Here is a 26,128-nt window from a genome sequence, read left to right on the forward strand (position 1 = left end):
GGTCCCAAACACTCTGTTACTCCGCGTGTCCCCCTGACCTCGGTCTCGCCCTCTCGTCTGTCTGTGGGTCTCTGGGCTCAGACAGATGTCAAAGCAAAAAGGTGGAGGCCTTTTATAGGTCTCCACTTTCACCTGTCCAGTTGTTTTCACGTTGCAGATGATGGAAAAGGGGAATAGTGTCGTGGTTCCTTGAGTCCTTTTATGTCAGGTATGGCTACAGGGGGAGAGACTGCAGAGCCAACGTGTACCTGCTCCCTACAGGGGAGAGTGTATACTTCATAGCCTCCGTGGTCGTGCTCTTCAACTACGAGGAGAGAACACAGCGCCACTACCTTGGCCACACTGACTGTGTCAAATGGTGAGCTGGTATCCTGTTCTCCGATTTGATGTTGTTGTTTTTTGTCAGTCTGGGAGTATTGGTCAGCCTTGGTTGTGTAGTATCAGGTAATAGATTTCTGCAGTAGCTTACACACCATCATGGGCTGTGTATTCTGCATACAGTAGATACACTAGATTCAGATGATACAACAACGTGTCCCTCAGGGTCTGAGTAATGTACAAACACTTCATTACGAAACCTTTTAATGTGGATTAAGCAAATAGTTGTCACAGACGCAATGGTTCAGCTTAACTGTCTCCAGGTTCCATCCTCTCAGAGGCCTCTTAAGATAAAGACTAAGCAAATGAGATATAAATGTCTTCTGCCCGGGTGGTAGAGAAGTGGAAGAGACAAATTAGTCCTTGTGATGGCAGAAGTCTGACTCAAAACTGTCTTTGTTTGAAATGAAAAGCCTCACTTCCTCCCATCAGGCTGTAGGCCAGACAGGCAAACGGGTCAGCTCAGTCTAGCAGCTCCCTCTCAACTTAATTTTAGACCTGACATACTCCTCTCATTACGACGGATTGTTTCTGACTGTAATGGTTTTCAACAGGGAGGTAGTTTCCGACATTGTCAAACCAATAATTTTTATTTATTTTTTATCTATCCATGTTTTGTCTCTCATTCTATCTGTCTATGATTTTCTCTTGCTCTCTGTCTCGCTCTCTGCTTAACTCACTAGCCTTGCCGTTCACCCCGATAAGATCCGCATTGCCACGGGACAGATTGCGGGAGTGGACAAGGACGGCCGGGTGAGTCACACTCCCACCACCTCACCCATTACTAACCCCCTGCCTTCCTGCTCGCTAAATCCTTTAATGATATGTTCGTATGTGTGATATTTCTTTGTTCATGTACATTTTCATGTTTGTTCATCCGGATTTAGGAGCACAGATGCTGTTTTCTTGCCTATCATTCACACACACACACACACACACACACACACACACACACACACACTGGGCAAGTCACAGGGCTCAAATGTCACCTATGTAACGCCATGGGTTTTTCCAAGTGAGTTTAGTAGTCTTATTCCATTCCGCTGAATACAGAGAGACACCTGTGGTTATGTTTAACAGCATAATCCTTGTTTGCACTAGGTCTCTTCTTGTGTACGGTGATAGTATTTCTGATCGCGTTGCACAATCAGGCTCCCTCACGTCCCTGACAGGCAGACCCAGACACAGGTGCTCCATATTTACTCAACCACACCAACAGTCAGTGCGCTCATGCAACTAATTATATTTTAAGCTCTCTGGGTCTAAACATGCCAAACTGACTCAAACCTTCCTGGAACGTCTCTTTGGAAGAGTATCTTACCTGTCAGCCCGCCTGATCCTGCACCACTCACTCACTGACTACTTGTTAATAAAGGCTTTCTCAAGTCTTTAAAATGGCTTCCTTTCCTCACCTCCTTCCCCCATTCCTTCATGACCACTGATCTTAGAGGATATGATAGATGAAAAGCAATTGAGGTGGAAATCTGTCCAGTCCTTTTATCTACAAAAAATGATGTTTGTGTTCTCATCTCCTCCTCATCTACCAGTGATTGTGAAGGGAAGGAAACAAGGAAAGGATGCTGTGGAAAAAGTATACTGCAAATGCAGCCGTGGTGTCTGAGTTTGGCTACAGCGATGGCTTGTTAAATCATGTGTATCTCCTCTTCTCCCTCTTTAGCCGCTGCAGCCCCACGTGAGGGTGTGGGACTCGGTGAGCCTGTCCACCCTGCAGGTCATCGGCCTGGGCACCTTTGAGAGAGGGGTGGGCTCCCTGGCCTTCTCTAAGGCGGTGGGTACCCGTAGCACCTCTAATGGTATAATCCAGGAAGTGTTAGTCATTATGAGAATTGTGGGAACTGGTGGAGTACATTAAATGAAACCCCATTCTGGAAGGGTCCATATCACACGTATCTGATAGATCACACTCACATCACAGCCAGTGGATCTAGATGAGAGGTTCTACTCAGTTCTGGGGTTCTAGGTGCTGTGTGTTTCTGGAATGAGCCCTTTGCTAGTGGGTCAGACTGGTGTTATTGCGGTCTTGAATACATCATAGGTTCTCTAATCAGTAGTAGTTTAAGGTTCCTCTTCTCTCTCTGTCCTCAGTTAGCACATTCCGGAACACAGCTTTTAATGTCTGGCTCCCTTCAGACGCAAACCGACAAAAACACACCGTGACCCATTTTCCATACGAACAAACACAAATACGCTCCCACACAAGCACACATTCTAAGTGATTCATTATCCCCTTATGTGATCAAAGGTCTAACTAAGCAGTGGATTTTCCCTATCAAATAATGGTAAAGCTTGAAAGAAGGTTATCTTATGCTGTTGTTGATATCATTATGCCAAATCTACTCAATGGCTAACCACTTAGAAGAGTATTGTTTAGTCCTGCCTGCTTTATGGCCATTTTGCAACATGTGGATTCCTCTTTAGATTTCCGTGCCCTCTCGCCTACATACAGTATGTATCTGTGAATATGTAGGCCTAAACTGGAATTATACACTGCTCAAAAAATAAAGGGAACACTAAAATAACACATCCTAGATCTGAATGAATAAAATATTCTTATTAAATACTTTTTTCTTTACATAGTTGAATGTGCTGATAACAAAATCACACAAAAATGATCAATGGAAATCAAATGTATCAACCCATGGAGGTCTGGATTTGAAGTCACACTCAAAATTAAAGTGGAAAACCATACTACAGGCTGATCCAACTTTGATGTAATGTCCTTAAAACAAGTCAAAATGAGGCTCAGTAGTGTGTGTGGCCTCCACGTGCCTGTATGACCTCCCTACAACACCTGGGCATGCTCTTGATGTGGCGGATGGTCTCCTGAGGGATCTCCTCCCAGACCTGGACTAAAGCATCCTCCAACTCCTGGACAGTCTGTGATGCAACGTGGCGTTGGTGGATGGAGCGAGACATGATGTCCCAGATGTGCTCAATTGGATTCAGGTCTGGGGAACGGGCGGGCCAGTCCATAGCATCAATGCCTTCCTCTTGCAGGAACTGCTGACACACTCCAGCCACATGAGGTCTAGCATTAGGAGGAACCCAGGGCCAACCGCACCAGTATATGGTCTCACAAGGGGTCTGAGGATCTCATCTCGGTACCTAATGGCAGTCAGGCTACCTCTGGCGAGCACATGGAGGGCTGTGCGGCCCCACAAAGAAATGCCACCCCACACCATGACTGACCCACCGCCAAACCGGTCATGCTGGAGGATGTTGCTGGAGGATGTTGCAGGCAGCAGAACGTTCTCCACGGCGTCTCCAGACTCTGTCACGTCTGTCACATGTGCTCAGTGTGAACCTGCTTTCATCTGTGAAGAGCACAGGGCGCCAGTGGCGAATTTGCCAATCTTGGTGTTCTCTGGCAAATGCCAAACGTCCTGCACGGTGTTGGGCTGTAAGCACAACCCCCACCTGTGGACGTCGGGCCCTCATACCACCCTCATGGAGTCTGTTTCTGACCGTTTGAGCAGACACATGCACATTTGTGGCCTGCTGGAGGTCATTTTGCAGGGCTCTGGCAGTGCTCCTCCTGCTCCTCCTTGCACAAAGGCGGAGGTAGCTGTCCTGCTGCTGGGTTGTTGCCCTCCTACGGCCTCCTCCACGTCTCCTGATGTACTGGCCTGTCTCCTGGTAGCGCCTCCATGCTCTGGACACTACGCTGACAGACACAGCAAACCTTCTTGCCACAGCTCGCATTGATGTGCCATCCTGGATGAGCTGCACTACCTGTGCCACTTGTGTGGGTTGTAGACTCCGTCTCATGCTACCGCTAGAGTGAAAGCACCGCCAGCATTCAAAAGTGACCAAAACATCAGCCAGGAAGCATAGGAACTGAGAAGTGGTCTGTGGTCACCACCTGCAGAACCACTCCTTTATTGGGTGTGTCTTGCTAATTGCCTATAATTTCCACCTTTTGTCTATTCCATTTGCACAGTATGTGAAATTTATTGTCAATCAGTGTTGCTTCCTAAGTGGACAGTTTGATTTCACAGAAGTGTGATTGACTTGGAGTTACATTGTGTTGTTTAAGTGTTCCCTTTATTTTTTTGAGCAGTGTATTATTATGTTATGCCATGTTAACTGAATCGCAGACAATCGGATCTGTGTTTCATACAAGCTTTGCTGACATGACATGCCCTGTCTTCCTCCTACAGGACTCCGGTACACACCTGGCGGTGATTGACGATTGTAACGACCACATGTTGACTGTCTGGGACTGGCAGAAGAAATCCAAAATAGCTGAAATCAAGGTCAGGGAAACCTGGGGTGTTTTTATGCTGTGCAATTCTGCCTAAAATACGTAAAGCATTTGATGATTGGTTCTGCAAAAGGTTTTATTTTTGACTGTTTTCACCTCCTCCAGTCTACAAATGAGGTGGTGCTTGCGGTGGAGTTCCACCCTACTGATGCCAACACCATAGTAACCTGCGGCAAGTCACACATCTTCTTTTGGACCTGGGCTGGCACCTCGCTGGCACGCAAGCAGGGCATCTTCGGGGTGAGGACATTTTTCACTTGTCCAGTTCTTAAAAACGACTTCAATGACTTAAAAAAGATCCGCTTGAGCCAAGCTGATCTGTCGCTCTGTAAAAATGCCTGGGCGAGAATAAAAATAATAGCAAGCAAACACATGTGCTTAGCTCACAGCATAACGACAAAGACGACGCCAGCAATGGAATATTGACGGACAGACAAAGGAGACTACTACAACGCCACATAGACAGGCAAAATCAACGATATGTCCTCAGCGGCGTCGACAGAAAATATAACTAACTAGATTGATAGCTAGAACAACCATGACTAGCTAATTACGGATTCTGATTCACACAATATGTTTGTAGAGAGAAGGGGAGTTGGGCCATGAGACGAGTGAAAACGGAGGGTGGGAGGTGGGAGGGAGGGTGGGAAGGATGGGGAGCTGGGCTTGTTATAATCCAATCCTGGCAGCAGGTTCAACCTACGCCCTGCCCGTTTCTTTACAGACAGCCGAACTGGCCAATCTAGTTATTTAGCGCGCACAGCCCTTCACACTGTGACAGAGATGCGTGCTGGGAGAAAAGGGTGGAACGGCAGCCCACAATTCAGGGCCCGAATGAGCACACGCAGAACCGCCTCGAATTGTGGCCTGCAGTTGTACACAATTGTGCTGGGAGCTGACCATTAATTTTTTCAGAACACGGATAGTTACAACAACAAAAAAATCGTATCATAATCGTATTCGGGAAAATTCCCCATTCGCTATGATACTTGTTTTGTCCGAGTACTCGCCTCACCCCTACGTGTCACCAAAAGTGAAAAACTTAAATAATAATGCGATGCTAGAATGTAATGTATCCCTTTCATAGTATACTTTTACCCATACATGAATACAGTCTCTTTCTCTAGTCTGCCCTAAACACACAGACAGCAATTATTACACAGACATTTCATTCTCCCGTCTCTCCCTTTCCCGTTTTCAGAAATACGAGAAGCCCAAGTTTGTTCAGTGTCTGGCCTTCCTCAACAACGGGGACATCCTGACTGGAGACTCTGGAGGCGTCATGTTGATTTGGAGCCGGAGCACAGTGGAGCCGGCCCCAGGGAAAGGCCCCAAAGGTACACTATCACATGATACCTCATATACCTTACACTGTACTTTAAACCTCGCAGGCAGCCGTATAGTGCTGCAGTACTGATGGCACGGTTGGTTGGAGCATGGTGCTTTGCAACACCAGCATTGCGGGTTTGATTCCCTCGCAAGCCATGTAAAGCTTACTGAATATTTGTTTTAAACTTTAGTCACTTTGGTAAAACTCTGACCATTTATCACACATGCCCACATGAGTAACACAAGTAGGTAACCTACCGAGAGTCTCAGCCACAGAGGAGAGCAACTGGAAGAGGTGGTTTGAGACTGACGAAAAGAAAACAGCCTTTTGAAGGAGAGACATTTACATTTACATTTAAGTCATTTAGCAGACGCTCTTATCCAGTGCGACTTACAAATTGGTGCATTCACCTTATGACATCCAGTGGAACAGCCACTTGGAACAGACATGGAAGGGAAAAGAGAAGGGGGGGGGGGGGGGAGTGTTGGCAGGCCAGGAGTGCCCGGGGGACGGAGGGTGTTGGGGATTTGAGCAGTAATAGTTTTGGTTGTGGCGTACAGAGGAACTGGATGAGCAGGGCTAGGGGCAGGCGCCGTGGATTAAAAACTGTTCATCTCTTTTTGTTTACCTGCGCGTCCCTGTGGTTAGACGGTGGGAATGCATGTGTCTCACAGGAGGTTGGTGGCACCTTAATTGGGGAGGACGGGCTCGTGGTAACGGCTGGAGCGCAATCAGTGGAACGGTATCAAATAGATCAAAACGCATGGTTTCCAGGTGTTTGATCCCTTTCCATCTGCTCTGTTCCGGCCATTGTTATGAGCCGTTCTCCCCTCAGCAGCCTCCTGTGATGCGTGTACAGTATGTGTGTGTGCGCACATGCTTGAGGTTGCGTTTGGGAACGCTTGACTGCGCGTGTGGGTCCACATCTGTCTGAGTGCTGCAGGGATGAAGGTCATGCCAATGAGGGGGAGCAGAAGCGATACAGAAACCGACAGAAACACTATCTGATGCACATTAATTCTTCACACACCCTCCCTCTGCCACTCAATATTACCCCCATTGAGAATTCCCCTGCCTCAGGTTCAGTGTAACTAGCCTTGAGGAATGGGCCTGCCTCGCTGTGTATCTGTCTGTGTTATCAGCAGAGAATGTATTGTAACAGGAGGAGTGATCATCAGAATGTGGCGAATGCAGACACATCAAACCTAGACCGTGCGCGCGCACAGACGTGCATGTTCGCACTCATTCGAACTTGCCTTCCACAGCTATCTTCTGCGCACACGCACACGCACACCCTCTCATTCACTTCCCCCCTCAAATGGTCCCCTGAGAAAACAACAAGAGCTGGCCTGCAGCGTGGTGTATAAACCACATTAACGAATGTCAAGTATTTGTGGTATCCTATTCCCAGAAATCTCTGCTGCTAGCTGTTTTACAAGCCTCTCTCATTCCTCTCCCTCCTCTTTCCTTCTGGGCAATTTTACTTCTCCCTCTCTGTCCGCCCCCCCCCCCCCCCCCCCCCCCCCCCCCCCACGTAGGTGCGTACCAGATCAGTCGTCAGATCAAGGCCCATGATGGCAGTGTTTTCACTCTGTGTCAGATGAGGAATGGGACCCTGCTGACCGGAGGGGGCAAGGACCACAAGATCATCCTGTGGGACCACGGCCTCAACCCAGAGAGGGACATAGAGGTGCCGTCTCAGCCATATGGAATACAACCCAGACACATTCCACACCAATGCGCCGTGGTTTATGCGCAAACATATGTCACATGTTCAATATGATGACTATGACTACATCTCAGTGTATCTGTTTCCGCTCCAGGTCCCGGATCAATATGGAACCATTCGTGCTGTGGCTGAGGGCAAGGGCGAGCAGCTTTTGGTGGGCACTTCGCGTAACTTCGTCCTGAGGGGGACGTTTAATGACGGCTTCCAGGTGGAAGTCCAGGTGAGAGAGGTTTCTATTTCTCTGTCTCTCTCTCTCACTGCTGACTAGCTGACTGCCAGCACTACATATTCCAGGTGTGTAAAACGTCCAGGGTGTGAGAACTAAAGCCAATAGAGGACTGCAGGGCCCTGCTACGGCAGCTCTGTTGTAGGGATGCCAGTGTCGGCCCCCTCACTAGCTGCTTTCCCAATCGTTTCTTCTCTGTGAGGAAGAGCAGAGCGATGGAGACGCTGCTATTTTCCAGAGAGCTGCGTGGTAAAACTTGGTATACATTTTCCAGTGATTTGAACTCTGTATAAACAGGCTGGCAGAGATATTTATCCCCTCTTTTGAGGGCACCCAACTGAGCCCACCCCCTTCTCCCCTCGTCTGCCACCTCCTTTGAGGCACGCTACTCCCGTGTGAAGGAGGGCATTAGAGTGTTAGTGGTGGTGTGTTTCCATTGGCTTAGTTGGTTGGAACATGATACTGTGGATTTTGATTCTCACATACAGTAACATGGGCGACATACAGAATAGACAGAGTATGTGTCAACTACTCTGCAAGTCGTGTTAACTGCTCAAGTGTGGAGCCACGTTGGACAAAGTGCCTACACATCCTCATTATTTTCCAACCTCTGACCTATCGCCCCTAGGGTCACACAGACGAGCTGTGGGGGCTGGCCTCTCACCCCTTCAAGGACCTGTTCCTCACCTGTGCCCAGGACAGGCAAGTGTGCCTGTGGAACTCTGTGGACCATTGCTTGGAATGGACCAGGCTGCTGGATGTAAGAACTAATACCTCCCTTTCAGAACTATTCTATACTGCAGATTAAGAATACACGCTCATTCACTGCCCTTTTTTTAAATTCTTTTTTATTCACAGACGTAATTGAAATGTTGCTGCAAGTTTTCTTTATTGAGATCAAGGCATGCAAACACATCCTAAGTTAGGATTCAGGCCTTACACAAAATGACTTATGTATGTTTGAATTGCATCTCTCCCTTCCCTCTTGCTGTTTCTTTCTCTCAGGAGCATGGCCACTGTGCAGACTTCCACCCTAGTGGTGCTGTTGTGGCCATTGGTACTCACTCAGGAAAGTAAGTTGAGCTTAACCCTAACTCGAACTCTGAAGCCCATCAGTGGCTATTAATCCCATCTCTTATCGCTTACGCCTGCATGGGAATAGTCCATTCTTCTAAATTCTCGATGATGTTCTCCCCCCCCCCCCCTCCCGTGTTCCAGGTGGTACGCTCTGGATGCGGAGACCAGAGACCTGGTGGCCATTCATACAGACGGCAATGAGCAGCTGTCAGTCATACGCTTCTCCGTAGGTGGGTGGAGCTGGTCTTACACCCTATCCTATCCGTAGACTTGGATTTTGATGGGAGAATTGTTAAACCAATAAACGGTTAGGGAGGAGAATGAAACATGGTGGATAATTGACCCACAATCCTGTTCCATCCTTCAGATGGCACCCTGCTGGCAGTGGGATCACATGACAACTTCATTTACCTCTACACCGTGTCGGACAAAGGGCGCAAGTACGCCAGATACGGGAAGTGCATTGTGAGTACATGACCATTAGTTCGTGTGTTTGAAGTGATTAGTGTGTGTGCGTGTGTGTGTGTGTGTGTGTGTGTGGGGCCCTAGGGAGTGACGTCTCCCTGCAGCTGGAGAGATGGAAAGGATCAGTGCTTTCACTGTATGGTAATCACAGAAGAAGTAACAGGAGACCGAGCGTGAGAGAGAGAGAGAAAATCAGTTCAGATGGGGACTGTTGGGTAACTGCCAAAATAATGGAAACACTTGAGTAAATGAGGGATACAAAGTATATTGAACGCAGGTGCTTCCACACAAGTGTGGTTCCTGAGTTAATTAAGCAATTAACATCCCATCATGCTTAGAGTCATATAACAATGCTGGGCATGCCATTATTTTAGCTACCATGGCAATGCCCCCATAGGTCAACAATCCCTACCCCCCCATCCACATCCAGAGTGTTCACTGAGTGGTATGATGAGCATGACAATGATGTAAACCATATGCCATGGCCGTCTCAGTCACCAGATCTCAACCCATTTAAACACTTATGGGAGATTCTGGAGTGGCGCCTGAGACAGTGTTTTCCACCACCATCAACAAAACCCACAATTATAGAATTTCTCATGGAGAATGGTGTCTCATCCCTCCAATAGAGTTCCAGACACTTGTAGAATCTATGCCAAGGTACATTGAAGCTGTTCTGGCTCGTGATGGCCCAACATCCTACTAAGACTCTTTATGTTGGTGTTTCCTTTATTTTGGCAGTTACCTGTATATACGTATAGTGATGGGTTTAAATCCAGCAGGGTAGAGGTGAAGGTATACAGATCATGACCAGCAGGTGTCAGGGAAAATGTATGGAGTAAAAAGTACAGTATTGTCTTTAGGAATGTGGTGAAGTAAAAGTTGCCCCCCCCAAAAAATAGCAAAGTACTGATACCAAAAAAAGTGACGTAAGTAGTACGTGAAAGTATTTTTACTTAAGTACTTTACACCACTGCTCAATTGTGATAATTGCCACACTGCCACGTAGGGCTGCACGATATGGGCAAATAATCTCGGACTTATTTTTAACCAAATGTTGCAATTGCGATTTGACTTGCGAATTAGAGCAAAACTGTTGGAATCATGGAAATATAATGACTCTTCTAATTCTATAGTTAGAATATAATAGTGGGAACTTTGAATACAGTGTTTGAGATGACAACGAATTAAAATGCCAGGGAGGAGTTATTGTGACAGGGTAGGAACCAAAGTGGTGATAAGTGTTTCCTAGGGGACCCTATAAGATTTGACTACATTGTGTTTTTTCTCTAGCTACTTCATGTAGCTAACATATTCTTGCTTTGCAACATTTATTACTCAGTAAATGTATTTGCTAGCTAGATATAGCATTAGTGGCTAACAATTAGTGTCACAAGATTTAGGGCAACTTTCTAAGAAAAGACAAACTAGCTGTTTGCAGATGTAGGAAACACAAACTAATATAGAATGCTAGTGGATTTATATTAAGAAGCAACATGCAACACTGTTGCATGTGCTGCATTGACCATGCAGACTGAACGCAAGTGTCTCATGGTTGTGACAGGGTGCGTGCTAGGTCTGTGTGGAAGGTGGCACAGAGAGAAAGAGCAGAGAGAGAGATGACTCAAGTAGCGAAGTAAACGATTATTTAAAAAAAAATGACATTACACATGGCGTATCACATTTAACAAACCAAACATTCAAATACCGGTATAGAAGGTAAAGTAAAAACCCAAACCGGTCCCTGCATCAATACCGGTATATCATAAAATACTGTATATACTGCCTACGCTACAGTGGTCAGAACCGCACAGGGCCAGTGTGAATCACTCCACTGTTGTTTTAAACCTTCTCTGGCCTCCGCTTGGCTGCTGCTCAGTCTGCTGTCTCTATTTCTCTTTTATATCCCGTGTTCTCTCTCCTCTCACTCTCTCTCTCTCTCTCACTCTCTCACTCCGTATGTACGTCGCTCTGTCTCGCACACATTGGTCCTCCCTTTTCCCTTCTCCCTTGTTTTCCCCTCTTCTCCCTCTCTTTCGTGTCCCTCATTCATGTCGTCTCTTTTCACACACCGCACCCGCTTTCTCTCGCTCTACCCTCCATTCCTGTGGGCTACTGGTCGTCTGTGTGATGGATGCCAATAGTCAGGACCATGCGGCTCGGGTTGTGGTCACGGTCATTGCTTCTGCTGCTTGACCACTATGGTCTTGGTCAAAGGTTAAGCCCCCAGGCAACCTACCGTACATAGCCTTGCAGCCACAGCAGTGCGTGTGGTATAGTGCTTTGTGTGGGGTTTTTTCAATACCAGATCACAGACTAAGTGCATAGCTGTCACGTTTTAGATTGCTGAATAATAAGCTTGGGATTGCATGAGAGAGTATTAAAGCAAGGTTCTCATTTGACGTGTTGGTAAATGTAAAAAGACCCCTTGGCTCCAGAGGGAAGAAAGACATTGTGGGAAGGTTGGTTTGAGGTTTTATAGGCGTTGGCAGATGACTGGGCCCCTGTCTGTGAGCACAGCTCCACTGTAAAGCAGCGAGACACACTGATATAAACTGAGTGTGCAAAACATTAAGACCACCTTCCTAATGTTTTCGCCTTCAGAACAGCCTCAGTTAGTCGGGTCATGGACTCTACAAGGTGTCAAAAGCGTTCCACAGCGATGCTGGCCCATGTTGACTCCAATGCTTCTCACAGTTATGTCAAGTTGGCTGGATGTCCTTTGGGTGGTAGACCATTCTGATACACACGGGAAACTGTTTAGTGTGGGAAAACCCAGCAGCGTTGCAGTTCTTGACACAAAACGGTGTGCCCGGCACCTACTACCATACCCCGTTCAAAGGCACTTAAATATTTTGTCTTGCCCATTCACCCTCAGAATGGCAGACATACACAATCCATGTCTCAATTGTCTGATGGCTTAAAAATCTTCCTTTAACCTGCCTCCTCCCCTTCATCTACACTGATTTGAAGTGGATTTAACAAGTGACATCAATAAGGGATCATAGCTTTCACCTCGATTCACCTGGTCCTAATGTTTTGTACTTTCTGTGTATAACTGTTTATGGGGATTTTTAGTGACACATAAATATGTATGTCCTGTTCTTCAAATAAATAACTACAGGGTTCTGCGTATAAATAGGGAAATGCATAAACCGAGAAATACATCAACTTTGTGTGTGTGCCGTTCAGTATGGAATTCAGATGTGTATATGTTTGTGTGAGAAAGTGAGGTCAGCAGCTGTGGAGTGTCTAGCTTGGCAGGATGTCAGTGACATTCCTGTGTGTAAAAGTGTGCGCGTTTGCATGCATGTGTATGATTGCATGTGTGTATGGGTCTTTGTGTTGGAGGGAAGCCTGCAGACTTGAAGGAAATCAAACCAAGTGCCAAGATAGGCTAACAGAGATTCCCTCCCTGACCCTGAGTGAGGGGGAGGACAGACAGACATGTACACACACACACACACACACACACACACACACACACACACAAAGTGGCTCCTCCTATGGGCTGAGGTGGATAGAGCTCCCTAGATAGTGAACTTTTCTAAAGGACAAAATCTCACATGAAATGATGTGCAAAACTAAGTTAGCTGTACTATACATGCTGTATATGTCCCTAGCTCCATTAAAATACCATTAACTAGGGCCTCCCGAGTGGCACAGCGGTCTAAGGCACTACATTGCTGTGCTTGAGGCGTCACTACAGACCTGGGTTCGATCCCAGGCTGTGTCACAACTGGCCGTGACAGGGTCGGCGCATAATTGGCCCAGCTTCGTCCAGGTTAGGGGAGGGTTGACTTGACTCATTGTGCTCTAGTGACTCCTTGTGGTGGGCCGGGCGCCTGCGGGCTGACTTCGGTCGTCAGTTGAACAGTGTTTCCTCCGACACATTGGTGCGGCTGGCTTCCGGGTTAAGCGGGCAGGTGTTAAGGAGCGCGGTTAGGCGGGTCATGTTTTGGAGGACGCGCGACTCGACCTTCGCCTCTCGAGCCTGTTGGGGAGTTGCAGTGATGAGACAAGTTTGAAATTGGGTCGCAATTGGATGTCATGAAATTGGGGCGATAAAGGGGGTAAAATACAACAACCAGTAAATAGACCATTTAACTGTTTCAGCTCTCTAAATCATTTATCAAACTTTCTCACTCTGTGGTTAACAGGGACATTCCAGCTACATCACACATCTTGACTGGTCCCCCGACAACAAGTTCATCATGTCCAACTCAGGAGACTATGAGATCCTCTACTGTGAGTAGACACACCTTCAAATGATTTGTCATGCTTAAGTGAGACTACAGCTTCGTTGATGGAACCTCATGCTATGTTACTGATCCATGAAGGAATTTTTATCCCCCCAAAAATAATCGGGCTTAACCAACGTACAGTATAGCTCATGAAAGTCATACCTTTTGCATTACACTTTTGTTGTGTAGTATCCCCTTCAACTATGCCCTGACTTGGTTCTATCCTCTTTGCAGGGGACATTCCAAATGGCTGCAAGTATATCCGTAACCGCTCTGAGTGTAAGGACATTGACTGGGCCACCTACACCTGTGTGCTGGGCTACCATGTCTTCGGTCAGTACCTGGGTTATATGGATATGGTGGGATTGGTTCTTCTTTTCGGCGTGATTCATCCTCAAACACGTTGTCACTGTTCTTGGCCGTGCCATGCTAGATTTCTGTGTCTGTGTTTGTGTTTTTTTTTATTTTCACTGATGTGGGTTTATAAGCTTCTGTGGTTTTGTGTGGCTGCAATTTGTGTTTCTATGAGTCCTACTACTGAACAGAGTGTGGGTTTGGGAGTTTGCACATCAGCGACTTGTCGCACGCACTCTTAGACGTTCTGCCTATTGCCCCCGTTTTATTTTCTCTTCCTTCATTCATCCTCTCTTTCTCTACTCTTTCTTACACCATTTTGTTTTAGATGTCCTACCCAAGTTTTTAGCAGTGAAAGGAAATCGAGAGCTCTAGTTTGAATAACAGGAATTTAATGTCCTTCCAATCCAACTCTGGTTCTGCTACCAGACTTGTCCCTGAGGTGCTTTCACTACTGGCTTTGTTCCACTGCAGCATGGTGTGTAATGTGGTATCTCTCTCGATCTCTCGTTCTTTATTTCTCTCCCTCTTTTTTTTGTCTCCTCTGTCCATCACTTTTTCACTGTCTATCTCGTTCTCTCTCTCTCTCTCCCTCACTCACTGACTCACTGACTCACTCACTCACTAACCCCTCCCGTTTTTTCTTTCTATCGGAGGGACTCAGGCCCAGAATAATAGCCCCACATTAGCCCCCCATTCCACATATTTCAGTTCTTTATGAGGCTAGAAATATAGTTAACTCTTGACTTTCAGATTTCACAGTTCTCAGCCAGTAGATTGTCTGAGGCTGCAACCAGAGGTGTAATGATTAGGCCCCAAAATTAAAGTAGGCAACGTGCCTTGTTGTAATCTGATAGCCAGGGGTTAATTGAATTGGGAGGTGGGGAGCCCTCCTTTTTGCTGACCATTCGAAACCAAAAGAAAATAAACACAACTGAACAACTTGCTCTTTACATGTCCTGTTTTTGGCTTCAAAGCCAATAACAATTGTAGGCTATAGCAAATGTGAATTTTAATGTTTAAAAAAATAATAATGAACAGGCACCCAAATGGTGCAACTGCTGCGTAGGTAACACAATAATCAGACAGAGACAAGCTGGCTACTATGTTGCAATAATAATGCAGAAAGGCAAATGCGAAAATGAGCTGGGCACACACATTATGAGGAACATCTCTGAATGCATCGCAACGAGACAAGGGGGGTTGGAAGGGCACGAGACGATGACACTCATAATACACTGTATGCGCCATTCAACAAAGGTGGCTTTAAATAGCCTATAGCAGGGGGTCGGCAACCTTTTTCATGCGGAGTGCCAATTTACAATTGATCCATTGGAGGCCCCTCAGAGGAAGGGGAGGACCATTCTCCTCAATAAATTTCATATAAATAGTAAAATATTATAGTTATCCTTTTTAGATCAAACTATACTAGATATATTCATATCACCAAATAACTGATTAAAATACACTGTTTTGTAATGAAGGTCTTCAGTAGCCTTAGCAGTACCATGCTGTAGCCGGAGGACAGCTAGTTTCCGTCCTCGTCTGGGTACATTGACTTCAATACAAAATCTAGGAGGCTTATGTTTCTCACCCCCTTTCGTAGACTAACACAGGAATTATGACAACTTCCGGAGGACATCCTCCAACCTATCAGAGCTCTTGCAGCATTAACTGACATCTTGTCCACCCAATCAAAGGATCAGACAATGAATCTAGTACTGAAAACATAAGCTACAGCTAGCTAGCACTGCAGTGCATAAAATCTGGTGATTAGTTAACTCAGAGAAAGACAATAGTTTAACAGTTTTGAGAAAATTAATTTCTTAAATGAAGGAGAAGCAAGAGAGGGAGTGAGAGCTAGCTATATTTCATTTTATTTTTTAAGAACGTTCACTTAGATGCACTATGTAGAAATCACTCTGCCATTTCCTTCTTGCTAAAATTAGAATAGTTTGCTTAATTTCAGTTTGACAAAACAAGCCAGTATAGTGTAGTCATTGTACCATCTAAACAGCTGTGAAATATATTTTCCATAACCAAAAATATTTCATTTTCAGCTGTTTGAAGACGGTGTACAAAACTGAAAGTAATAGACGCAAAAAAAATAAACATAAGAACAGGAAGCATAGAAATAGCGCAGATAGAACAGATCTACCTCAATTTAGACTTGCACACACAACATATAACCAAATTCACATATATATCACATAAAAAGTTACATATTGCAGCTAGCTAGCAAATGCTGCTAGCAATTTTAGCCTACTCAAACACCCGGCTCAAACAGAGAGGGATGCTATGTTAGCTAGCTGGCTATGGCTATCCAACACTGGAACACTTCCAAGTCAAGGTAAGCTTTCGGTTTTATTAATTTGTTGTCACCGGGGCCCGTCGGTGTAAATGCTAAACTGCTTGCTGTACACTACTGCATGATTGTAGTGGGTTTACTAACGCGTTAGTTCTGGTAGCCATGTTGACAATGATGTTAGCTAATATGGTGACAACTATGTAGGCTGTATGTAGCAGTTATGATATGAAGGTTTGGCTTGGATTATTGATTTTTTTTACTTGGTCACTGAATAGAGCATAGATGTGAGAAGGAATTTAACAACGAGCAAAGAGATCATGCTGTTTGTATGTGGTTGCTGTGTAAGTTAACGGTGTTTGGGGGTGATCAAGGGTGTAGTTATTCAGCCGATTCTGTTAAAACATTTTTTAAATGGATGCTAACAAAACTAAACGGGAACAAACATATCTGAATTTGTCCAATAGAAACTCTTGTTTGCAACTGTTTGGACTAATGATTCCACCCTAGATCAGCTAAATGCAGGCAAGAGTTTGCAAGGTGGTATTGAATCTGTCAATGTCTGTCACCTTGATTACAAAATGTTTTATTTTGATCTGTGCACCTACGTTGTAAACTTTCATTCATAGGCTATTCATCATGATGGGTTTAAGGACAATTTGAATGTCATGTAGTAGCCTAAACCTGTCAATATATTGAATGGCGCTATTGAATGCTTCACTGTTTGTCAGCTTGATTACAACATTTTTCTCTGGACCTGTGCACCTACATTGTAAACTTTCATTTGTAGGCTAGGTTGTAGCAACTTCATGATGGGTATAGGGGAAATGTCGAGTATCATGTAATAGCTATAATCTATCGATGTAACATTGAGCTGGGTGAAAGGAATATGAATGACAGTCATACAATATTCTGTACAGAAATAAGGCCATGTTCATGAAAAAAAAAAATTGTTCTCCCTAATCTTAAATGGCACAGAATTGTTCCTTCCATTTCTAAAGATCTGAGTGCCAGTTATGAGCTTCATATAAGCATTGTAGGCTTCCTAACTGTGCCCAAAAAATATCTAACTGCCCAAAAACGGAATCATTTTAGCTGGCTACTAGACAGAGGCGCTATCCATTCAGCACCATGCCACGGTTCTCCACTATGCCTACGTGTTGTATCGAGGCGCTGTCCATTCAGCACCATGCCACGGTGCTCCGCTATGCCTACGTGTTGTACCGAGGCGCTGTCCATTCAGCACCATGCCATGGTGCTCCACTATGCCTACGTGTTGTACCGAGGCGCTGTCCATTCAGCACCATGCCACAGTGCTCCGCTATGCCTACGTGTTGTATCGAGGCGCTGTCCATTCTATGGTCATTTTTTTTTGTCTTCATGCGTCCTTGTCGATTGTAATCCTAAGTAAGTCCTTTGATGTATGCCTTTTTATTTCAATGCATATGTAGGATTTATCTGGCAAAGTTTGCATTCGTGGTCAGCTGTTTTATGCTCCGGTTACTTTTACATTGGTGTCGGCTTTGTTGTGACCTGATGGCGTGTATTATTTATATGTTTTCATGTTGCACTGTATGGGATATTCCACAAGTAAATTACTACATTTACGAGGTTGAGTTGTGGTTGACATTATACATGCCGTCCCACAGACATTATAACCAAATATTGCTGTGATAATTAATGGCTGGGGTAATTTTTGTTCTCCAAATAGCATTTTAGAGTTTTTAGTTATTAGCTTAATTTACTAAAATTACGGGGGTTGGTGGTGGGAGTATTCCTTCAGAACCCACTTTGCTTTAAAAAATATATATTATAATCTTTATTGAATTTAATTATTTTTTAATTTTATAAATAATTTACATGAATATAAATCAACTTGCACATCAATACATTTGAGTTCATAATTACATAACCAATATTTACAGATTTAATAGTGTCCTCTGGAGAAAAAAATTGTTGGAACATTGTTGCGGAGACTTTCTTCCATTCAGTCAAAAAGCGTTAGTGAGGTCGGGCACTGATGTTGGGCTATCAGGCCTGGCTCGCATTCCAATTCATCCCATATGTTTTTGATGGGGTTCTACACCGATCTCGACAAACCATTTCTGTATGGACCTCGCTCTGTGCATAGGGGCATTGTTATGCTGAAACAGGAAAGGGTCTTCCCCAAACTGTTGCCACAAAGTTGGAAGCACAGAATTGTCTAGGATGTAATTGTATGCTGTAGCGTAAAGATTTCCCTTCACTGGAACTAAGGTGCCTAGCCCGAACCATGAAAAACAGCCCCAGAACATTATTCCTCATCCACCAAACTTTACAGTTGGCACTATGCATTGGGGCAGGTAGCGTTCTCCTGGCATCGGCCAAACCCAGATTCTTCCGTTGGACTGTCAAATGGTGAAGCGTGATTCCTCACTCCAGAGAACGCGTTTCCACTGCCCCAGAGTCCAGTGATGGCAAGCTTTACACCACTCCAACTAACGCATGACATTGCTCATGGTGATCTTAGGCTTGTGTGTGGCTGCTCAGCCATGGAAACCCATTTCATGACGCTCCAGACAGACAGTTCTTGTGCTGACGTTTCGTCAAGAGGCAGTTTGGAACACGGTAGTGAGTGTTCCAACCGAGGACAGACAATTTTTATGTGCTATGTGCTTCATCACTTGGCGGTCCCGTTCTGTGAGCTTGTGTGGCCTACCACTTCACGGCTGAGCCGTTGTTGCTCCTAGACGTTTCCACTTCACAATAACAGCACTTAGTTGCCCGGAGCAGCTCTAGCAGGGCAGAAATGTGATGAACGGAGATGTTGGAAAGGTGGCATCCTAAATGGTGCCACGTTGAAAGTTACTGAGCTCTTCAGTAAGACCATTCTACCGCCATTGTTTGTCTTTGGAAATTGCATGGCTGTGTGCTCAATTTTATACACCTGTCAGCAACATGTGGCAGAAATAGCCTGTCAGTAACATAGGGCTGACACACTAATTTGAAAGAGTGTTCACATACACGTGTATATATAGTGTACAATTATCTGTAAGGTTGAGTTGAGCGTGAATTTGAAACACAGATTCAACCGCAAAGACCAGGGAGGTTTTCCAATGCCCCGCAAAGAAGGGCACCTATTGGTAGATGGGTAAAAACTAAAGCAGACATTGAATATCCCTTTTGAGCATTGTGAATTTATTAATTACACTTTATATAGTGTATCAATACACCCAGTCACTGAAAGGATACAGGCTTCCTTCCTAACTCAGTTGCCGGAAAGGAAGGAAACTGCTCAGGAATTTCACCATGGGGTTAATGGTGACTTCAAAACAGTTTGATGGCTGTGATAGAAGATATACAACAACATTGCATTTACTCCACAATACTAACCTAATTGACAGAGTGGAAAAGAAAGAAGCCTGTACATAATAAAAAATAATATTCCAAAACATGCATCCTGTTTACAGTTAGGCACTAAAATACAACTGCAAAGAATGTGGCAAATATATAACCTTTATGTCCTGAATACAAAGTGTTACATTTGTGGCAAATCCAGCACATCAGTGAGTATCACTCTTCATATTTTCAATCATGGTGGTGGCTGCATCATGTTATGGGTATGCTTTCATCTGCAAGACCTAGGGAGTTTTTTAGGACAAAAAAACTAGCAAAATAGAGCTAAGCACAGGTAAAATCCTAGAGGAAAACCTAGTTCAGTCTGCATTCCAATAGACACTGGGAGACAAATTCACCTTTCAGCAGGACAATAGCCTAAAACACAAGGCCAAATTTACACTGGAGTTGCTTACCAAAACGACATTGAATGTTCCTGAGTGGCCCACTTACAGATTTGACTTAAATTGGCTTACATCTATGGCAAAACTTGGAAATGGATATTTAGCAATGCTCAACAACCAGCTTGACAGCGCTTGATGAGTTTAAAAAATAATAATGTGCCAATATTTTTTTATCCAGGTGTGCAAAGCTCATAGACTTACCCAGAAAGACTCACAGCTGTAATTGCTGCCAAAGGCCATTCTAACATGTATTGACTCAGGGGGTTGAATACTTATCTAATCGAGATATTTTAGTGTTTTATTTATATACTTACTTACTTTTACAAATGTTCAAATTTTTCTTCCAATTTGGCATTACAAAGTATTTTGTGTAGATCGTTGACAAAAAAATGTTTCATCCCACTTTAACACAAGTGGAAAAAGTAAAGGGGTGTGAATACTTTCTGAAGACAGGACATCAATCCCGATATTTCTTTAGTTCTGTAGTATTTCACTGAAAGGGGTTCTAAACTCTCTTCATGACAATTAGGCATAGGACACATTTTACTTTTGACAAAAAAAATCCACTTTACTACAGTACGCACTCTTTCTGACAGTTGTGCACAGAGTAGATTTTTTTTTAATAAGGTGTTTCGTTTCTGCACGGGTCAGGTTCACCACCGTATAATTAATCAGATATCACTTCATAAAAAGTTTTGTTCAAGAGACTGTTCCAGTTAATATTTAAATTGTCTGATACTCGATGATTAGGTTCCGTCACCGTATTAAAATCCCCACATACACTACCGGTCAAAAGTTTTAGAACACCTACTCATTCAAGAGTTTTTCTTTTGACTATTTTCTACATTGTAGAAATTAAATAACACATATGGAATCATGTAGTAACCAAAAAGAGTGTTAAACAAATCCAAATATATTTAATATTTGAGATTCTTCAAATAGCCTCCCTTTGCCTTGATGACAGCTTTGCACACTCTTGGCATTCTCTCAACCAGCTTCATGAGGTAGTCACCTGGAATGCATTTCAGTTAACAAGTGTGCCTTGTTAAAAGTTAATTTGTGGAATTTCTTTCCTTAATGCATTTGAGCCAATCAGTTGTGTTGTGACAAGGTAGCGATGGTATACAGAAGATAGCCCTATTTGGTTAAAAAAAACAAGTCCATATTATGGCAAGAACAGCTCAAATAAGCAAAGAGAAAAGACAGTGACATGAAGGTCAGTCAATGCGGTGTGGGTGAACGGATGATCTCTGCATGTGTATTTCCCACTGTAAAGCATGGAGGAGATGTTGTGGTGTGGGGGTGCTTTGCTGATGACACTGTCTGTGATTTATTTAGAAATCAAGACACACTTTACCAGCATGGCTACCGAAGCATTCTGCAGTGATACACCATCCCATCTGGTTTGAGCTTAGTGGGACTATCATTTGTTTTTCAACTGGACAATGACCCAACACACCTCCAGGCTGTGTAATGGCTATTTTACCAAGAATTAGAGTGATGGAGTGCTGCATCAGATGACCTAGCCTGCACAATCCCCCAACCTCAACCAAATTGCGATGTTTTGGGATGAGTCGGACCGCAGAGTGAAGGAAAATCAGACAAGTGCTCAGCATATGTGGGAACTCCTTCAACACTGTTAGAAAACATTGCAGATGAAGCTGGTTGAGAGAATGCCAAGAGTGTGAAAAGCTGTCATTATGGCAAAGAGTGGCTATTTGAAGAATCTCAAATATAAAATATATTTTGATTGATTAACACTTTTGGTTACTGGATGATTCCATATGTCTACACTATAATTCTACAATTTTTTAAAAAAAAATGTAAAAAATAAAGAAAAACCCTTGAAGGAGTAGGTGTTCCAAAACTTTTGACCGGTAGTGTATAATTACTGAATATCTCACACATACATATCCCATTAGTTTAATAAATTATAGCTTTTTCTTACTTGCAACACATTTTGAGTATACTGTACATTTATCACTTATTTTTGTCCAATAATAATGAATTAATGTCTATAAAGTCATTATTGTCTGCAAAGTTATTGTAAGCAATTTTTTTCTACCTTCATCTTTCTTTTTATCTTGGTTTTTGATTGGGAAGTGTGAACAGCGTTTCTCTCCACCTGCTTTGGGGGGTGGGGTATTTCCACACACCCCACTTTGCCATACCCTAGGTTTAGCTGAACTGACGCCACAGGCTGTAACTGATAGGACCCCTGAGAATAGAGATTGCATATGTGTGTGAAGTGATCCCTATTTCTGTATGTGCATGCATATGTTTTTGTACAGATCCGTGAGAGAGGGAAAGTAGGATAGGGAGTGTATTGAGCATGTTAGTGTGCATAGAGAGGTGTATGAAGTCTCTCTTATAGTGTTGGTTTGCCCCCTGGTGGTATGCTTTTGACATGACTTCATGTACGCGCACATATGGAAAGCACACACAGGTTCACTGCTCAGTCTCCATATTTAATTTGTGATAGTGGGGCAAAACCACCAATATGTGTGTATTTGTGTCTTCCAGGAGTGTGGCCTGAGGGTTCCGATGGCACAGACATCAACGCCCTGATCAGATCCCACAACAGGAAGGTGATCGCTCTGGCTGATGACTTCTGCAAAGTGCACCTCTTCCAGTACCCCTGCGCCAGACCCAAGGTAAGCCAGCCCTGCCCCTGAGCACCAGCCCCTTACTGAACACTGCTCAGTGCTACGATCCCTGTACTAAGCGTAGAATGTATATAGTATAACATACTGTAATATTAGCTTCAAATCATAATATTATGTGCTGACATGTGTCTCCTTCCTCCGCAGGCACCGAGCCACAAATATAGCGCCCACAGCAGTCACGTGACTAATGTGACCTTCATGTACAACGACAGTCACTTGGTGTCCACGGGCGGGAAGGATACCAGTGTCATGCAGTGGCGTCTGGTGGAGAAGACCCCCTCATTGGTCCCCAGCGACTCTTCCCTCTCTCTGGGGGAGGGGCTCCTGCATAACTCCAACCCCCGCGCCACCATCCCAGCGGTGCCCCTGACGCCCACCCCCACCGAGCCAGCCGTGACGCCAATCGCAACCCCAACTCCGCCCTCCGTTCTCGACCTGACCTCTGACCACCCAGCGGTGCCCTGCGGTGGTACGGCCATCGTCACACCACCCACCGAGCCCACGACCAATGGACGGCAGGAGAGCTCCCCTGAAACACCTCCCCCCCCCGGGCTGACCCCACCCCGCTCAGATTCTACCCCACCCCCCTCCCACAGCACGCTGAGCCCCAAGGACAGCCTGGACCCCAGCGATGACACGGCCACTCCTAGCGACGAGGGCCGCCCTTTCACCCCACCCTCGTAAAGAGCGTCACTTGTGATGCAGCCTAGTGCGCTCTCCTGCTCAGCACTCCCCCCTGGAGGCACCTCGATGTCACTGCGTCTCTCAGGAGAAGCGCAGCAGGGTTCAATATTTGCTGTTCAGGTTTCCTTTGTTTTTCTTTTTAGTTTATTTTCATGCTCTTCTTTTTGTTTTGTTTTGAAGTCTGTGTTAATTGGATAAGAATGGATGGTGTAAGTGAGACAAGCAGTGATATTAGTGGCTGATGTTTTTTTTCTTTACGCTGTCGCTCCGCCTTGTGTGAGGAGAGAATGTCGTGGCTGTTCTGGGTCATACGGTTAAGTCAAGTCTGCAGATGAAAGCTCTGTGAGAGAGTGACACACAAGCACACAGACGTGCAAACACTAGCACCAATACACAAAGACACACAAAATCACACTCCAACATCACTCCTTGATCAGACAAACAAATGCAGGATCATTTACACAGTTCAAATATCACGGTAATGTTGCTATCATAGATACTCGTATAGTACTTGATACCATGTATTACTTATGTCGTTATACACAAGTATATTATGCTACAAGAGCCTAGTGCCTCTTCCCTGAGCCTAGCTAATGCCAGGCAGGTACCCCTGGCTAATGCTCACTCCCCACTCCAGCCCTTTGTCAATACTCATCATATAGTCTCTAGGCTATGTTACCATAGAAACTTAAACCTAATCCTAGCTCAATAATGCAACAACACACCATAGCGTACTGTGTGACCACACACAACCAGTTTTACACATGCAGCTAAAGGCACACACACTCCATCACTCTGGACTTTCAATCAGGTGTGTGTGTGTGTGTGCGCACGCCTGCAGACTGCTTCAGGGCAATAAGCTGTTCTCTCTGGTAGAGTCCCTGCAGGAAGCTCATCCATCCAGCCTCGCTGTAAAGGCAAAAAAGGACTCTGATGAATAATGGTCCATAGGATATCCTGTGGCCATGGACATTACGACCACACTGAACCACCAGTGACACACGTACCCAGGTGACTCTCTCGCCTGCTCGCCCTACCTTAACGTGCTACCATTTTTTTTTTTGCGTTTCTTTTCATTTTCATTTAGGATTTAGACCTTTTAAAAAACTCATTCTGGGGAGTGTTCCTTCTCTGCTCTATGGACTGAGATGTTTTTAAGAAAAAATTATTATTATTATTTTTTTTTTAAGTCTTAAGTGTGTGCGAGCCGCCGTTTACAAATTGTGTCATTCCGGAGGAGGGTGTGCCCAGCTTCCCCCCCCCCCCCCCCCCCCATTCTGCAGCAACTCAGGACGGGATCCCGCTCACAGGAATACACAGCCAGCAGAGAGAGAAAGAGAGAGCGAGAGAGACTCTTCTCTTCTACACAGTCTTATCTTTATCCCCTCAGTGGGAATGCGCTGGTACATTTCCACAGAGGTGGCATAGGGGAGAGAGAGGGAGAGAAAGGCTCTTCTGTTTTTCAGCTGGGAATGGAGGAGAGAGAATGTTTTTTTTTTTAAATGCCTGTCTATGACTAGGGAGAGAGTCCAAGGGTTTTCTATGACAAGGACGACTGAAGAAAGGTGGAAGAGATATGTACTAACGTACTAAGGCATACTGTATGTGTTGCAATGCACAGGTAAAAGTTTAGCTAGTTATACAGGATTGAATGATGGAAGTATTTTTCCAGGTTTGTTATTATCAGAAAGAAGAGCGAGGACTGTGTAAAAGGCACATGGTGTAGATTCATATTTTTGTTTTATATCCTCTCTGTCAGAGAGAGAGATTAGCGAGGGACTGTAAGTAAAGTGCATGTCAGGGACGGTGTGGTAAGGTTGGTAGGTGGAATTGACGGGATTGTAAGGAAGAGCTAAAGACATTGGTAATCCTAGTGAAAGACTGCATGAGGGCATGGTTGTATCAATGTTATACGAATGTTTTCTAACGTTGTCCTCAAAGATGTAGACTTCCACTTGGTCCACAAAGAACCTCTTTTTATAATATAATTTTCAGTTTTTTTGTGGTTGTTGTGTTTTTCGCAAATCAACAGCTTGTGCAACTGGGAATGCTTTAATGTAGGTCGATTTAATGTAGGTAGATTTTGTCCGTAGTTTGTCCTGTCGTTTTTTTGTCCTGTGGTTCTGTAGTTGTAGTGAACATGGGATTGCCTTCCCGGAATGCTCTGCTTCTTGACTGCATAGAACGTGAACACACTTGGTTAACCCCGTACAATATCTCATGACCTCAGAATACGTCTCCTACAATGACAGGTGTCAATGTATAACTCATACCCTAGGACAGGGGTGTATAACTCATTCCATGGAGGGCCTAGTGTCTGCTGGTTTCTGTTTTTTCCTTTCAACTATGACCTAGGAAACCAGGTAATCTGACCTTAATTCACCAATCAAGTAAAAGGGCGGAGCTAAAACCCACACACTCGGCTCTCAGTGGAAGGAGTTTGACACGTGCCCAAGGATGTCTGGAGTCTCTCCAGAACGCTAACACACCTGTTTTCAGGGCGCCATGTGGTCTTGCTAGATCTTCCCACCCAATACTCATCCATTTTGTACATGCAGGTGTGGCTACTTTATGTATATAGTGGTATGCCTGTGTGTATGTGTCTG

At 44.7% G+C, this 26,128-nt stretch overlaps 1 protein-coding gene across 4 annotated transcripts in view; it reads left to right on the forward strand.

Annotated features, from left to right (window-relative positions):
• LOC129852744 (echinoderm microtubule-associated protein-like 4) overlaps positions 1-25,610 on the forward strand; it is an 85,904-nt gene extending 60,294 nt beyond the window's left edge. For all 4 annotated transcript variants that reach the window (XM_055918421.1, XM_055918407.1, XM_055918414.1 and 1 more), the window contains 16 exons: positions 209-358; positions 1,062-1,131; positions 2,057-2,167; positions 4,560-4,655; positions 4,769-4,903; positions 5,865-6,000; positions 7,532-7,683; positions 7,817-7,942; positions 8,577-8,708; positions 8,954-9,021; positions 9,167-9,255; positions 9,393-9,490; positions 13,651-13,738; positions 13,969-14,067; positions 22,696-22,826; positions 22,983-25,610. In XM_055918421.1, the coding sequence (XP_055774396.1) occupies positions 209-358; positions 1,062-1,131; positions 2,057-2,167; positions 4,560-4,655; positions 4,769-4,903; positions 5,865-6,000; positions 7,532-7,683; positions 7,817-7,942; positions 8,577-8,708; positions 8,954-9,021; positions 9,167-9,255; positions 9,393-9,490; positions 13,651-13,738; positions 13,969-14,067; positions 22,696-22,826; positions 22,983-23,522 (2,221 nt within the window). In that variant the 3' untranslated portion in view covers positions 23,523-25,610. The remainder of the gene's footprint in view (positions 1-208; positions 359-1,061; positions 1,132-2,056; positions 2,168-4,559; positions 4,656-4,768; positions 4,904-5,864; positions 6,001-7,531; positions 7,684-7,816; positions 7,943-8,576; positions 8,709-8,953; positions 9,022-9,166; positions 9,256-9,392; positions 9,491-13,650; positions 13,739-13,968; positions 14,068-22,695; positions 22,827-22,982) is intronic.
• Positions 25,611-26,128: the final 518 nt, after the last annotated feature.

Source organism: Salvelinus fontinalis, chromosome 1 (assembly GCF_029448725.1).
Source record: "Salvelinus fontinalis isolate EN_2023a chromosome 1, ASM2944872v1, whole genome shotgun sequence".
In the NCBI taxonomy this organism is placed as follows: Eukaryota; Metazoa; Chordata; class Actinopteri; order Salmoniformes; family Salmonidae; genus Salvelinus; species Salvelinus fontinalis.